Source organism: Pollicipes pollicipes, unplaced genomic scaffold, assembly GCF_011947565.3.
Source record: "Pollicipes pollicipes isolate AB1234 unplaced genomic scaffold, Ppol_2.1 Scaffold_4740;HRSCAF=5597_pilon_pilon_pilon, whole genome shotgun sequence".
NCBI classification, from domain to species: domain Eukaryota; kingdom Metazoa; phylum Arthropoda; class Thecostraca; order Pollicipedomorpha; family Pollicipedidae; genus Pollicipes; species Pollicipes pollicipes.
This window is the reverse complement of record NW_023596545.1, coordinates 18,165,618-18,182,015: the sequence shown is the minus strand read 5'-3', so window position 1 is coordinate 18,182,015 and position 16,398 is coordinate 18,165,618. Positions and strand designations below refer to the sequence as shown.

General features: G+C 53.8%; 1 protein-coding gene across 2 annotated transcripts; it reads right to left on the bottom strand.

Moving 5' to 3' along the window:
* Nucleotides 1-1,343: 1,343 nt before the first annotated feature.
* On the bottom strand, nt 1,344-14,892 carry LOC119098508 (V-type proton ATPase 116 kDa subunit a1). 2 transcript variants are annotated; one of them, XM_037221456.1, is made up of 13 exons: nt 14,746-14,892; nt 12,476-12,614; nt 11,692-11,868; nt 10,944-11,072; nt 9,073-9,161; nt 8,032-8,158; nt 6,649-6,825; nt 5,905-6,268; nt 4,644-4,783; nt 3,449-3,804; nt 2,537-3,138; nt 1,999-2,173; nt 1,344-1,852 (listed from the first exon to the last, which is right to left on the bottom strand). In XM_037221456.1, the coding sequence occupies exons 2-13, from the start codon at nt 12,596-12,598 to the stop codon at nt 1,756-1,758; spliced, it is 2,556 nt and encodes an 851-aa protein (XP_037077351.1). In that variant the 5' UTR covers nt 12,599-12,614; nt 14,746-14,892; the 3' UTR covers nt 1,344-1,755. The 2 variants fall into 2 exon arrangements, with proteins under 2 accessions (XP_037077351.1, XP_037077350.1); XM_037221455.1 differs by having other exon boundaries at nt 14,759-14,890.
* Between the last annotated feature and the right edge of the window lie 1,506 nt (nt 14,893-16,398).

Genomic DNA, 16,398 nt, shown 5'->3' with positions numbered 1-16,398 from the left:
CCCGGAGCCTGTGGCAGTCTGGTGGTCAGCCGAGCGCCCCGGTCGCTGCTGCAATTTAACAGAGTTCTGGTCGCATCGGTGTTACATACCCTGAATGTAACAGATACCATGATTGCTCGTACCACCGCCCTCTGGTGTTTCAGTGCACGACACATCAGTTTATCACTGGGGTTTTATGGCCCGCGCGGTAGCTGGGGACATCTGGCGCTATTTGCCCCGCACTCGCCCTCACACTCCCACTTACCTTGCGGGTGCCGCGAGGAATGGGATCCCGTACTCCTGTGGCCTCCCAGACGCCCGGCAACTCGGGTGGGTTACCGTGAGGCCGCTTGGGTTACGCGTTTCAAACCATAACGCTCGCAAGCAGCCCGAGTGCTCCACTGCGCGAAAACGTGACGCTGGTGGCACCGGTGGTGCTGCAGATTGGTCTCAATAACGTGAAGCGGATCTCAGTTAAAATTTTTACGTCAAGCACTCGCAGACCACTCGGGCACTGCTTATGCAACGCTTTTCCATGCACTAGGACACTGAAAATATACATTAGTTGTGGCTCCCGCTTGTTTCGCAGCGCGAACCCGGTGCCGCTAGTTCCACCACCATACCGCCGCCTCCAGCCGCAAACGTTATCGGCATGTCATTATTCCATGGCGTGGCCGGATAAGCCTTCCTAAGCCTTGAACGTTTGCGTGAGATGGCAGCCCAGTAGGCGTGGGACGCAACACTCATCGTTGGTAGACATATGTGGCATGTTTTCGAAGGCTTGGGCTTTGAGCGTCATATTTTCCCCACATTTACGAACAACTGTATCTCTGTAATTGCCCGAACACACCCATCTTGCCAGCACTGTTACGCGACACCGGTGTCGAGAGAGCGCGTCTATGTCGCGGTCCATCCTGACGGCTGAAGCCATCGCACGTGCAGACTTCAAGACGATCGGTGTAGCCCGCCTGTGCTCCGCGCCTGGCTGCGGTTGTTGTTGTTTATTGGAGTTTAGGGCCGCGCCGACTGCGGTGGTCATTTGGCGCCCATCGCCTGGCTGCGGAAATGCGGGCAGACGGAAAGACAGACGTGCGCTCGGAAATTAGTGAATAGACGCCTCGGACTTGTCGGACTTCAGGGAAGTTCACATGTTCATAAAACATGAGTACCTATCATATATACAGATTAAATGTTCTGGCATGCACAATGATCACTAAATGTTGATAAGTGAAACCACACTTCAGCCAGCACATTTTTGAACCATGCTATGATATACAGAAATATACAACGTCACTCCCCTCCTTCCATTGGTAACAACATTCAATGGGAGTCTCACAGCCTATGGCCAGTATTGAGAAACTTGAAATATTTTGGAAGAATCTATTTGGTCCAGTTCAGTTTACATCACAGGACGTCATGAAGTGAGCGATTTGACGCCTGCGTTATCGCCCGAGATACACGTAAGAAAATCACAGCACCTATGCACAGACGAATCGATTCCTGATACAAATTACAAAATGCCCAGCCGTAGGATAATACCCACACAGCGGATAATCGCATGTCGCGAGCAGGCACTTGGGATGCGCCCACCACCAGTGCCGGGCTAGCGACCGTCCCCCGGCAGACCACCCAGCCGCCCGCTACGGGCGTGGGCCGGGCGCCGGGGACCAGATGAAGCAGATCACGCGAATCAGAGGCGGTCTCGAGGCTCGATCGCTGGCAGAGACCGCAGCTGGCGGACCGGACAGCGGCCGCGCTACGCACGCGCCAGGGCGGCTACTCGGCGCTCTCGGCTTCCTGCAGGATGTCCTTGAAGCGGAACGGTGTGAACATGTAGCCCTCGCCCTTGTAGAACTTGGACTGGAACTCCACCCTGCGGGCGAGCAGGGAGCGGGTGACTAAAGGAATGGCGCTATCGGATCCGTGCTGAAACACTCCAGCCCAACTGTATCATGCCGTGCTTGACGCGGCCGCAAGGGGCGGCGGAACGCGTCCAGCGACAGCCACGGCGCCTCTCACCAGTGCAGACGGAGGGTGTGCAGGAAGGCGGAGAGGCCCTCCATCACGATCAGAATGCTGACGGTCAGCAGGGTCCAGCCGCCGAAGATTAAGAACAGCACGGCGCTGCCCCACAGTTCATGGGTGATGCTGAAGCCGTTCACCAGCACCATGGTCCACAGCACCTCCGAGAGTTCTGTGGCAGCGGCGGCGGTCAGCACCCGCCCGGGGACGGCCCCAATTCAGTCCCGCCAGCAACAACGGTGACGGGTTGGTCCGGCGCCGACGGCATCACATCCGACGCGGAACTATTGCACATCAAACCTGGATAACTCTGACAGGACAACCTCCAGGCAGAAACAGGTAGCCGCGATGATACCGTCCACCGCTTCACAGGAGAAATGCATCCATCAGAGTTGAACAGCAGCTTATCGATTGTCAGTTTCAACCTCCTCGGTTCAAGCCCCGTTAAGAACTACAATTTTCTTTCCTGCCTCTGAGCTGATCTCAGGCGTGCATTTTCGCCGCGGCCGCCGGCACAGCAGCGTCGTCTACTCACGGGAGTGCGCCAGCGAGAGGGCCCAGAGTCGCAGGTAGGAGGCCGTGTGCGACACGGAGCCCAGCACGTACTCCACGGTGTGGATGGCCTGGTGGATGCAGACCTCACTGAACTCCTCCTCTTCCTCCTCGTGGCCGCCGTGCGCCGACTCGCCGATGCTGGTGCCGTCAGCCGGAGCCGCGGCGGCGCCGGCCGTCTCGGGCAGGTGCAGCTGCACTGGCGCCTTCCTGCGCCGCATGTAGATCAGCACCGGCTTGGCGATCAGCATCCACGGGATGCAGAGCACTCCCAGCGCCAGCAGGCCGTACTGCAACTCCTTCTGGCCATCGAAGAGGTAGCCGTCACAGTACTGCTCGCCCGGCGCCGTGCCCTTGGGGTCGGCGTTCATGTCCTTGAGCAGGAACATGTTGATGAAGATGAGCAGCAGCGAGGGGGCGCAGTGCGAGCCGTAGCGGATGTCCTGCTCGCTGGTGGGGTCGGGCGTGGCCGAGTAGAGGCACCACTTGAGCACGCAGATGACGCACAGCCAGCCAAACAGGCACAGCAGGAACAGAATTTGCGGCAGGAACATGGTGACGATGTCCGAGAGCTGGCGGAAGTGCCTGCCGGATGTGCAGGACAGGCGAGTGGTCTTAGCTTGGACGGCAGCCGGCCCCCGTTATCATACCCGGCACTGAACATCCCGTCTATGACAGCGCTCCGAATCACGTACATTTCTGCGAACAAGGTCGATCACTGGGATCGGCCAAATGTATAACCAACAGAAGACAAAGCACAGAGTTACAGATCAATCACAAGCGTGTCACATATATTCACAACAGAAAAACGAATCCAAATCACCACAACATAAAATGTAGCTACTCACACCCAGGATTCAGTAAATCGACCTAAGCCACCCTGAGAGCCGCTCACCTGTAGTTAAAGACAGAGAGGCAGACGCCGAACACCATCTGCACCACGCCCAGCAGCACCGACAGCTTCATCTTGAAGGCATTCTGGAACGTCACCTTGTTTTCGGCCAGCTGCCAGATGGGATCAAAGCCGAAGGGATACGGCTGGCCCTTGAAGCAGGAGCTGTTCTCAGGCACCAGCATGCTGGTCTCCGAACTCGCATTCCAGATCGTGGTCGCATTCCAGCCGCTCCGCCAGGAAGAACCGAAGATGTTGAGCGACTTGGAGAAGATGTCGTTGTAGATGAGGCCGGTGTACATGGAGAACACGCCCATCAGCAAGATGATGTACCGCCCGCCGAAGAAGATGGACGCGATCTGGAATCAGGGGAGCGGGGCGTCAGACGGAGATGAACACCCCGTGCTGGGCGCGTGGGGGGCGTCAAACGGAGATGAATACTCCGCGCTGGGCGCGCGGAGTCAGACTCATGGTGCCCGACACACCAGAACGCCGCCGGAGGCATCGGGTCCGTCCAGCTGAATACTCCGCAGCCACCGGCGAAGCGCAACAGCTAATCTCGACGTCCGACACAAGTACCGATGGCCATGGTTGGAGCGGAGAGCGCCCACATCTGAGGCGATTCGTGGCCTGCCACGCAGCTGCACGCGAAAGTAAAACACCGGTGCTTCTACCGGAATACCTCCGTCCATAGGCTGGGGGTCACCTGGCAGGCTCGTCATTCGAACTGCGATGTTCGCTGAATTCCACTATGCCTGAATCAAGCCTAACGGAGCATTTACGGAGCATAACGGAGCCAATTCGCATAAATGTACCCGTACCCGCACCCAACACATTCACTCATAAAGCCTAGTCAACGCAAGGCCCGGACAAGACTTTTTACGCGTGGCATAAGACGTGAGAGGCATCGCTCACAACTTAACCTGGAAGCAGCCGCATAATAGTCTGGTTTACGGAAGCCTGGCCTCAGCTTTACTGCCATGAAACAAGATCAACTTTACCGTCATGTAACAAGAAACAACGAGTAACGTAACGAGAAGCAACGAGAAACGCCATGGAAAGCAAGAATCCCACGCGACGACGCGCATTATTTGCGGCTCGAACACCGGCGGTATACGTCTGCGCTGTACCTCGACGCGAGGCGCATCCCCGAGCTTGGCAGGGTCGGCCGCGTGCCCGGGCCGGCGACGGCGCCCACCTCGTTCTCGATCCTCTTGGCGCCGAGCTTCTTCTCATTAAGCACCATCCAGCCGGCGAACAGGGCCATCAGCAGACCGTGGCCCATGTCGCCGAACATGACGCCGAACAGGAACGGGAAGGTGATGATGGTGTACGGCGCTGCGGCAGCGAGCGGCACGTGTCAGCGGCGCGGGAGGGGCGGCGTCGGGCGCGGGGCGACCGGCCGCGCCGGACGGGCAGCCAGGCCAGCCCAGCAGCAGCCGTCGGCAAAAACCAACACCATGTGGATCACGAGCACCACTGAATGTGGACAGTTGCCACATGTCCGGCGTCACAAACATTTAGACAGAGTACCGCCGATTATGAACGCGAGATTCATCACCAGGAATGACCACAGTGACCATCGGTCACTATCCCCCACACAGCCCACATATCTACCAAGGCAAACAGAGCCATAGGCACCATGACGGATCACCAGATCAGCAGAGCGGCAAGGCAGGCACAGTTACAAGGCCCTATCTTCACGAGAAACCCCGCAACAGATCAGCATGGGCGGGTAGGCGGGACCCGGGTCCCAACAAACCTAGGACAAATAAGACCATTTTTACGTTTTGACCACGTAAAAATGACACCAAAATAAAAATGACCCCCGATACGATTTAAGGTGCGGTAACATCCCCGCCGACCAGCACGTCCCGGTGACTGGCGGGAGCCTGGCCGCATCGGACGGCGCACACGGACGTCCCGGTGACTGGCGGGAGGCTCGCAGCATCGGGCGGCGCGCGGGGACGGGCCGGTGACTGGCGGGAGCCTGGCCGCATCGGACGGTGCACACGGACGTCCCGGTGACTGGCGGGAGCCTGGCCGCATCGGACGGTGCACACGGACGTCCCGGTGACTGGCGGGAGCCTGGCCGCATCGGACGGTGCACACGGACGTCCCGGTGACTGGCGGGAGCCTGGCCGCATCGGACGGTGCACACGGACGTCCCGGTGACTGGTGGGAGCCTGGCCGCATCGGACGGCGCACACGGACGGCCCGGCGACTGGCGGGAGGCTCGCAGCATCGGGCGGCGCACGGGGACGGGCCGGTGACTGGCGGGAGGCTCGCAGCATCGGGCGGCGCACGGGGACGGGCCGCTAACGCCTCACAGCACCGCTACGCGCCGCACGCCCGCCGCCGAGGTCTAGCAGCGCGCGGCCGCGCCTCTAAACCCGCCCCCACAGCGGCCCACCGCCGGCAGTCGAAGCCGAAGCCGCCGGCTGTCTCCCCCCTCTCACCAGGGTTCATCTCGCGGTAGTTGGCGACACCGTAAGCATCGACCAGCGTCTGGAAGCCGTTTGTGAACTTGTTGGTGCGGTTGTAGGTGGGCGCCGGGTCGCGGGTCTCGATGGCGTTCAGCACGGGGCTGATGGTGGAGCCGGCGCGCTCCGAGCCGCGCCGCAGCGCCATCTGGATGTTGCTCATGTCGGCCAGCGGCACCCAGCACTCGCCGATCAGGCACTTCTGCGTCACGTCCAGGTTGAACAGGTTGAGCGTGTGGTAGATGGCCTTGATCTTGCGCACCTTGACGAACCAGGTGCGGATGTTCTTGGCGGCGGCCAGCAGCACGCGCTGGTGATGGTCCTGCGTCTGGGCCAGCACCTGCGCGGCCAGAGGGCCGGTGAGGCGCCGAAGTTCGCACGAGTGGTGATCGCAGCAGACGCTGGCACGAACTAGACACGGCTCTAGTGCACGCGAGTGTACGCTTCGCACAGCATGTGCATAGATGTGCAACCTTATTGTGAATATCAGCCACGCGAGGGTGGATCGTAACGAAGCGAGCGCATCCGTCGCTACGGGAGGTACCAGTCATCTCGAATCGCCTCGTTCGCCCGCCTCGGAGGCAGGACACGGTAACAACACAGCGGACCGGAGAGCGGGAACAGCCGTGCTAAACAGAACAGCCACACGCCTAAAGCGTGCGCACGGCCGCCGGCTCGGTCGCGCGATGGCCGACCGCCTCTTCTGTTCGGCCCACTGACCGTGTTCAGGTCCTCGATGCGCGTCATGACGCCCAGCTTCATCTCGCGCCGTTCAGCCGGCGTGTCGGGGCACGGGTAGACCGTGGCGCGAAAACCCTCGCAGATCTTCTTGACGCGCGTGCGCAGGTGCTCGCCTTGGAAGAACACGATGAACACGTTCTTGTTGACATTCTCGCCCTGTCGACACCGCGGCGAGAGCGCCGGTTAACGCGGCGCTGGCCACTCACGTGGCACGGACAGGAAGGCACAGAACGTGTCGCACGCACCGCCAGATTCAGGCTGGCAGGAAATCCTGTGTGGTGCCTGGCACGCGGCGTGCCGGCTCGCACCACGTATGCTGGTTATCATCAATATCGTATATGTGAGCACATGACATTTCGTCCATATTTTGTTACCACTGATATCCTCGGTTGCATATGGTTTCCACATGAGGTTAATAATGTTTGAGATTTCACCTAAATTGCGTCAACGTTTGTCATCTAATGTCTTGCAAACCCAAACCAGTTTGATGGCCTAACACCAACCAGAAGTGTAGCTGACCGCCGGATAATGTTGCATCGCGTCTCGTCGACACAGGATGGCAGCTCGCGCCATCCTTCCCGGCCCATAGCAGGACATTTCGTTCCCCCCCCCCCCCACCGTTTCGCCGAGGTACGATGGTCTACTCGCCTATCCCTCTGTGACCTAGCCGTCCCCATGGGCACTCACACCAGACATACGATATATATATATATATATATATATATATGTATATATATATATATATATATATATATATATATATATATATATATATATGCTCCCGACCGTCACTCCAGTCTCCGCCCCTCTCTAACACACAGCCAAGTCTGCCCCAAGCATCCACAGAACCTTTCCCTTCCCCATCCGCATCTCCCTGTCATACACGATCACAAACGACCTTCCCTTCAGCACACCGCCTCCCATAGTCAGGTTTTACAGCGACAGTTCCACCCAGGGCTTAGTTCTCTTCTTAGTTGGGCGAGTGGCTCAATGCCCTAATCTTAATCCGAATGTCCGAATTTGATTGACCCTTTACCGAATGGTAAATCCAAGGTCAGGAGAAACTCTTTTGGAGGACTATATTGAGGTAGGTTAAGTCAGTTTTCTGCTCACCACATTGCCTGCCCACCTCCCCCCCCCCCCCCCACCCCACCCCTTCCACAGGCACATTCAACGCATTTTGTGGACCTAAGCCCCTGCCTCTACCCGACCCGTTCGCCTGCAGTCCCTCCCTTCCCCTCCTCAATCCCAATACACAGCCACGTCCGCAGTCCTTTCCACCACCCCAGGTCAAAACGGGGTCCTCCAGCGGGTCCACCTCCACACCCCTGCCAGCAGACCCCCTGTCCGGCCGTCACTCACCGAGATGGGATCCTCCAGCGGTTTCTCGATCTCAGCTTGGCGCAAGAACACGTTGCCGCGGCAGGCGCGCCACAGCATCAGCTCGAAGGTGTGCACGCGCTCGCGCCGGATCACGCCCGACACGAAACTGCCGGCCAGGGGAGACGCGTATAGTCGTGCTGGCCAGGGCAGACGACGGACGCCCACTCACCGACACACGGAGCGTGCCACGAGACTGGATAGTCATCGGTGACATCACACAGACAAGACAACCATCGGTCTCACCGACACACGGAGCGTGCCACGAGACTGGATAGTTATCGGTGACATCACACAGACAAGACAACCATCGGTGATGTCACACAGACCGGAGAGCCATCGGTGACGTCACACAGGCCGGACAGCCATCGGCGACATCACACAGACAGGACAGCCATCGGTGATGTCCCACACACCGGACAGCCATCGGTGACGTCACGCAGACTGGACGGCCGTCGGTGACGTCAAAAAGATCGGAGAGGCATCGGCGACATCACAAAGAGCATGCTGCTGACAATGCTGAGGTGAAATTGGGGTTTAACTACGCAGACATCGCGGCAGTTTTGGACTGCGAACTCGCAATGTGACGCACATTTCTCCATTCCGGTTTTTTTTTTTTTTTGCTTCCTAGCACTATGTTGGTGCCACCACGCCGTGCCTGCAATGCCCCGTGCAACAGGCGGTAGCGGGTGGTATGGTATACATGCACCAAGATGAGAATTACGTTGAAAGGTGCCTGATCAGAAAATCTAGTGCTGTACTCTTAACAACAACACAAATGTTCTAGGGGATGAGCTACGCGTGAAGCATGCATATTGTAAAACGACACTGGCCGAAGCAATGCAGTTCAGCGCCAGACAAAGAAGTACGAAGTACATGCCATCATCTTCTCAAACAGCCTGTGCAGCCTAGTATGTTTACAAAAAGGAGAGAACGTAAGAAGCCCTTGCCCTATATTCAGTGCTGTCTGGAAACACCGATGCGCCAACGCTTGGCGGAGTCGGCGGAAGAGATGCCACTCACTTGAGCTGCGCAGAGCCGGCCGTCCTGGCGACCTCGTCGTTGGCGACGAGCGCGTGCTGGATCCCCTCCTGCACTTGGGGACCCTCCTTCTGCGCACAGCCCCAGCTCGGTCAGAGCGCAGCAGCGCCGCTCGTCCGGCGTCTGCCGCAGGCGGGGCAGGACTGACAGGACAGGAGAGGAAGGGGGAGGGCCAAGACACCAGCCTGGGTGGCTGCTCTGGAGCGAGACGGGAGACAGCAGGTGGGGCGGGGCGGCCCGCACCGGCCCGGATGGCCGCTCTAGAGGGGAAGAGCAGGGAGATGAGCAGCGCGGTCTAGCAGCGCACCCGGCAGCGTTCCCAGCCGTGGCCGGCGATGCGGTCGGCCGGACACGGCGGACAGCAGCACAGACAGTTCCGACTCCGCCAGACAGACAGCCCAGACAGTGCCGACTCCGTCGCACAGAGGGGCATGCGGCGGCCGGCTGGAGGACGGCGCGCAGGCCGGTGCCATCCGCCGAGGCCGCGAGCGGCCACCAGGCGCCACTACAGTCAGCGGTCAGCTCCAGCGATGCCACTACGGGGCGGGCGTCGTGCTGGCCTGAGTCACCGGAGGCCAGCGGCGCAGCTGAAGACGCACCGGGTCCCACCGCTTAGTACATACCATGGCCCGTACAAAGACAACATAGACGAAGATCGCGTACATGGAAACGTGGGAAAATTGCGGCGCTGAAGATCTTTTACAACGGCAAGGCGGAAGCGTGCGAAAAGCGAAGTGTATCGAACAGAGGAAGCCATGGAGATGAAGACATTTCGTGGGGGATGAAAAAATAACACACAGCCATGTAACGCTGACCATGCAAGAAAAATGTAAGCCATGAAGTGATCACAAAAGCTGGTAAGCGAATACATACCTGACAGGCCCACAGATAACTATGCCAACGTCATGCCAGCACATAGAAAGAACATGCAAAACCCATGCACCATGCACATATTAAGTGTTCCAGCAGTGGCAAAGGATGAGACTCATTTGTCAGACGGACCAGGAAATTTGTGAGAAAAGGAAGATGAAGCCAGGAAAACGAGCAAACCCGTCATTCAACACCACATGAAGTGGCTAAAATGTCAGATTTATTCCCATTCATAACCTAACACAATGCAAAAAGCATCCAAAACTGAAGAGCTCAACATTCCTTGACAAGCAAATGTGGCGTTAAGAAATGCGCCAGCGAGCCCACACATTATTATCCACCAGCAAAAATGTCTTGACCAATTGTGCGGAAAGCCTTAAAACCTGCCCACCTCACTGCAATGTGTTCGGCTGTGAATTAATTCTGTTACACCAATACAAACATGCTATAAAAGAGAATGTTCCACATTTGAAGATATAGTAAGCATCAAATACAATGAAAGTGCTCACGTATAACTTAAAGCGTACGTGGTGGAAAATTCTGCTCTTGACAACACACCATATTTGCTTAGTAAATATGTTCCTCAATACATCATTGTTTGATTACCACATCGTACCTTATACAGCATTGAGAGCCAACTGACGGCCGTTATATCTGGAAATCGTGCTCACGAGCGCAAGATATGAATGACACAACTTGATTTCTATTCGCCTTGATCGCCGCACGGCTAATGGAATGAAAACATTTGAATGGCGTCATTATGGCGCCATGGGTGCCTCAGTGAACTTTAAGTAGTCTACCCGAAATAGCCTGCACATCTTCTCGGGCGTTTAGAAAATAGAAGCGTTTGGGTCTTAAGCAGAGCATGGCTGTGAACTGCGCCGAATCATCTCAAGATGGCTATTTCATGTCAAAACTCCATACAAATGTGGAACATATCCTTCAAATCCAAAGTAGATAGACAAAAGAAATTGAAAACATACCTCGTCGAAGAACATCTGGGTTTTCGCCAGGATGTAATTGAGTTCCGTAAGTTCAAGGTAGTTTTTCTTCAATGTTTCGGCATTGTTGTTCACCTCTTTCAATTCGGCCTCAAGCTTTTCATATGTTTGCTTTAAAGGACAGAGAAATGTTAGAGGTTACTGGCAATGTCGGGAAGTCATCACAAGACATCTCATCGATCGATTGAGCGCTAAATGAATATGTGTTGAGGTCTTTGCTCGGTGTAATATCTGAATGCGTTCTAATAATGCAAACATCCAGGGACCTGCGAGCATTCTGAAGCGCATTCATATTAGCCGGGACACGGGTCATGGGGCAATTCCAATGCAAGAGTGAACGGATCAGAATACACTTGACAGTACAGGGTCATAGTGCCTGCTAGCCCACAGCATCCTGACCCAACTCAAATGGCAAAACCTCAGTACGCCCCGATAAGAACTGTTCAGTCCAATTTTACACGTGCTCATGCATTTGCTCAAAATAAATACAACATAAAATTGTCGAGATTCAACATGGCATTTCACTACACGTCATCGCAGCCTAGTAACTCAAGCGAAAAACGTGACGCCCCATAATCGTGACTTATTGTGCTGCAAATGACCGAACGCAATAACCAGTCACGACAAAATGTTAATCAAAGCAATTGTGGGCATTCATCTCAAGCTGCCGCGGTTCACCGTCCTGCTATCCTGTCCTGACCCTGTGCCCTGGGCGTGACCGACGGCTCACCTCGAGGTCATTCATCTCGCGCGGCTGCGGCGCCTCCGGATTCTCGTTGGTATCCAGCACGGGGATTCCATCCTTTTGGATCTCTTTCTCGAAGTAGCGCAGCTTGCGCTCCATCTCCTCGCAGCGGCGCACCTCGTTCACGTACTTGCGTTGGAATGAGTTCACGTCCGGGTTTAGCTGGCGGCGGCCAGCACCTGGTAAGCGACGGCGGGGCCGACCCAACGGCGCCGCTCGGGAACGGGCGGCACTGGTGGTGTTGGTGTGAAGGGGGAGGGGGAGAGCGTGCACGCAATGACACTCGGGACTGTCCTTCAGTGTGGCAGATGCAGAGAACATTGCTGGTTTATGACGCTGACTGATACGTGCCAGGCAGCTTCCGCGAGCACATAGGGCAGGGATCGCTGGCCCAAATAAAGATGAATTTTAGCAGTTGCTGTCCAAGTATGGAATGCAAATATAATACACACTCCAGTGTAACCACATGCACTAGATCACTGTTCTAAAAAGATGTATCTTGAGCATTCTTAAGTTGAAAGCAGGTAACCTCTCTTTTTTCACATTTCATTTGTGTGACCCTAGTTTGGTTTGCTATCATCAATTGGATTTTCTTCTTGAAAAATCAGTTTGGGACTGATCCAATTAAGCCAGGTTCAGTTTCAGCAGCTTATCAATCTATACACAGACTAACTTATCCCATGAATGTTAACAATTAGCTAAACAAAATCTCTAAATGGTTCGAAAGACACAATGGGGGGGGGGGGGAAGGGGGCGGGAGCCGACTTACATCCTTGAATTGGGCGACGCCGAGTTCGCCAAGCTCCGAGACGCAGTTGTAGGCGGCCTCGGTCTGCAGGAACAGTTGGCACTGGGCCATGTCCTCGCTCCGGAACAGGCCCCAGCTCGACATGGCTCCGGTCTGGGGACTAGCCACGGCACTGAATGTTACCTCCGGTCTGGAGGACTAGCCACGGCACTGAATGTTGGCTCTAGTCTGGGGACTTGCCACGCCACTGAATGTTACCTCCGGTCTGGAGACTAGCCACGGCACTGAATGTTGGCTCCGGTCTGCAGGACCAGCCACAGCACTGAACGTTGGCTCTAGTCTGGGGACTTGCCACGCCACTGAATGTTGGCTCCGGTCTGGGGACCAGCTACGCCGCTGAATGTTGGCTCTAGTCTGGGGACTTGCCACGCCACTGAATGTTGGCTCCGGTCTGGGGACCAGCTACGCCGCTGAATGTTGGCTCTAGTCTGGGGACTTGCCATGCCATCGAATGTTGGCGATGTCCAAGAGATGGTGGAGATGTGAATGCAGGCTGTCACTATTAGCACCCTCAATCCTAAATGTAGTAAGGAATGCCACAAGTCAGCAAGATTAGGTAAAAGGTGAGTGAAGAGAGTGGACTATCCAAGCATAAAGAATCGCTCATCTTCAAACGCGCAAACTAACATGACTACATTTCATCAGTAAATAATGCTGCTGCTGTTTTCACTTCATGCTGGTTTCTAGATTTATGCTTCTAAAGTTTTCTTGTGTTTTGAGGGCCAAAAAGTCACTGCTTAAGGCCACAGGAGAACACCATGTTCACATGATGGAAATATTCACATAAAAGAGTAGGTGCAAAAATAAAATGCACTATGTTTGATGATCAGTTTATGGAGTAATACTTTGACTTCAGCTGTTTGGTTTTCTTCTAAAGTAAATGAGCTAATAGTTAAATGCTACCAATGATTCTATATAAAAAATTAATTCTCTAATTATTTATTGCACTCTTCAATTCAAATGGCTATATTTTCCAACAAAAGGCTATGTAATCACAAATGTCACAAAAACAAACTTTATTTTACCCTTTTGAGTGAATGTAGCTCATTGGTGACTGAACTCGCAGGCTTTACACATACACCAGTTATCATAATTAACATTTTTACAGTTATCCTGAAGGTGGCTATTATTTAAAAGAAATTGTCTCATGCAATATCAGCCCATTTCCTAGGAAGAAATTGTGAAGTGAGTGGAAGGAAAATTTGTGTCTGGCATCTTAAAATCAAGGTGCAAAATAACTTAACATTTGCTCTTATTGTCTAATCATGCAGTGATTCCTAAAAGCAACATGCCTTAAAATCATGTTTAACTCTCAATCTGACTTTTAGTAGAGTGATTTTGTAGCTTGTCCAATTTTGATCATGTAATGGAAGACAGACATGCATTGGCATCCTGCATGGTTAAATATGTTGCAAACTCTATATTGAATTCACATGCTTCTTGGTAGGTCTCATCCCCTCCCTCACCCATCATGTCTCAGTCTTTGAACCCAAATGGCAAAAGAAACATGACTATTCCCAGGTTACATTTTTCAATAATGTCTGGCTGTATACACTTCATATGGAATAGCATGTTGCTTTATGTTCTTGTTCTACAAGTGTCTAGATTTCCATAATATATTTTCCACAACAGCACCCATACTTGCCATAAATTTAGTCACATTTTCTGCCACATCAAACTATATTTTCCCCTGCCAGAAAGCAAAACAACATTTTGTGCAATGCTATAAAAAATAATTAACTGCCCATTGGCCTCATATGCCAGCATAGTACATATACATATTATATATAGCATAGTGTAGCAAAGCATAGTGAACACCTTTTAAAAACTTCCATGTTCTGAAACAATAATGGCCAAACCAGTCAGGGCATAAGCTGCTAAGCATCCCCCGCAACCAGCGGTGGGTGAAATGTGAGCCCACATGAGGCGGTTCAGGTGGTTTTGAGTGCCAGGTACAGATGCAGTATCTTTCTTTTTATGGCAGTGTTATTTCTCGATCTGGCAAAGTTAAATAAAAGTTGGCATGAACTGCACACAAGCACTTCAAGATGATCAAATATCTCTGCATGGTCACAAGGTTAGTTTCCACATAAAACAGGAAGTCAAACTACATGAATTACTTTTCCATGGATGCTTCCTAACCCGAAACAATGAAACGAGAGCAATGAACATGCGTTGGCGGGTGACCGAGGTTCTCACGATCACTCAACATCCCTCAACATGTGACTTACGTTTCTTCCTTACCTAATAAGCCACAAAATATGCCTTCCACTAGGGGACTAAGATCCACTCAACGTCCCCCTTGCGCTGAGCAACACGACACGGTCCGCGAGGCGCAATCGCCGACCCTAGAATCCTTGCTATTGCGTTGTTATCAACGGTTCGAACTGACGATGTAGATGTCGCTGCGAGGTTTTCTTGTGACCGTCATGTGATGTTATCAGCCCGGGCGCTTGCCTGCTGCCATCTATGAACGCTATTTGTCGGTAGCGGAGGCGGCTTTCAGAAAAATGGCATTTAAATATGACGCATGCCGGCGTACGGCGGTGTAGTTCCCTTTTTATTCGGGGAACTTCAGCCCCCCTCCCCAACGTGAACCTCACCCCCACAGCTTTGGGAAGAAAGCGGGCCAAATCTGGGGGAAGGCTGTTTCCTGGCATATTTTGAAGTAGGTTTGGTCACTGTTCGTTGTTTGCCCGCCCCCCCCCCCCCCCTCCCCAATCATTTTATGAAACTACGCTCCTGCCAACATATATTGGACATCTTGAGCATTCTTGGGTGACGCAGCACCATGGAGTAGAGCGCACTTGTCCGAAAACGTAGTACTATGGAGATTTGGTGGCAACGACCCCGTAGCTTCCGTGCCGCAATGACGAATTTGTGGCCGGCCAGCCACCCTACAGCACACAATAAGATGGCACGAAATATCTATAAAGTACTTTTATCCTGATGTGAATGATTAAGACGTAACACTGAAGTGTGGCATTTTCTGTCGCGGGCACGCTGTCATCGAGACCGATGCTGTGCCGCCACCGCTGCGGATGCTGGCTGTCACCTTGCGCTAAATTCGAAGGCTGGGTCATGCGCGTGAGCGGACGGGGCGGCTCGCGCACTATCAACTTGTGAACTGGGAGAGAGGATGGTGCTTCCTCCACTTTGGCGGGGCCAACCTTTAGATTTTCACGCACAACGTCGAGCTGTTTTGTCACAAAAGGTCTTAGTAACGGTCAAGGGTGGTGCCACCAATTTTTGATGTGGGGACGATATCGCAGAACCATCTTAACAGCACCTGAATGCAAAATAGATGAGAAATCACGCACCTCATAACTGGCGTTTTTGCAACCGATCATTGCTATTCAAATTCCTGGTGTGCCATAGGCTGCACCAAGGCCATTGAACAGAGGGGGCTGCCAAGGGCTGCACCACCGTAAGAAATAGGGGCACGGAAGCCGGGGATGGGGCCGGGGCTGCGATATACAAGTTTCTGGAAATTTAGCACTGGTCCGGTGGCTGTTGACTGGAAAGAAATAATCCAAACGGCTGTCATAGCCATTTCCTTCCAACGTGGAACGACGTCCATTGTCCCATACCGGCGGATTTTTGTTATCTCAGTTTTGTAGTTTCTTCTTACCGCAGTGCGTATCATTAAGGCATACAGAGACATACAGATGTCTGGTCAACAAAGAGCCACAAGCGCCCATCGAGGCTGGCCTACCTCAGGCTGCGTACACATCCTCGAAATTAATCTTACTGCCTGATCTGTAGGAATTTAGCTATAGATAAGATCTTAAGACCGACAGAACTTGTCCAAACGGTTTTTAAATGTTGTTAGAGAACGATTTCTTGCAACTTTAATTCACAGCCCATTCCACTGGTTCACACTC

Bases quoted from the DNA above. Each gene is read 5' to 3' on its own strand.
- LOC119098508 (XM_037221456.1), bottom strand. From the start codon at position 12,598: ATGTCGAGCTGGGGCCTGTTCCGGAGCGAGGACATGGCCCAGTGCCAA. The intron at 9,162-10,943 runs GTATGTTTTCAA...GGCTGTGCGCAG, and splicing joins CCCAGATGTTCTTCGACGAG to AAGGAGGGTCCCCAAGTGCA. The intron at 1,853-1,998 runs GTGAGAGGCGCC...GCTCGCCCGCAG, and splicing joins CACACCCTCCGTCTGCACTG to GGTGGAGTTCCAGTCCAAGT.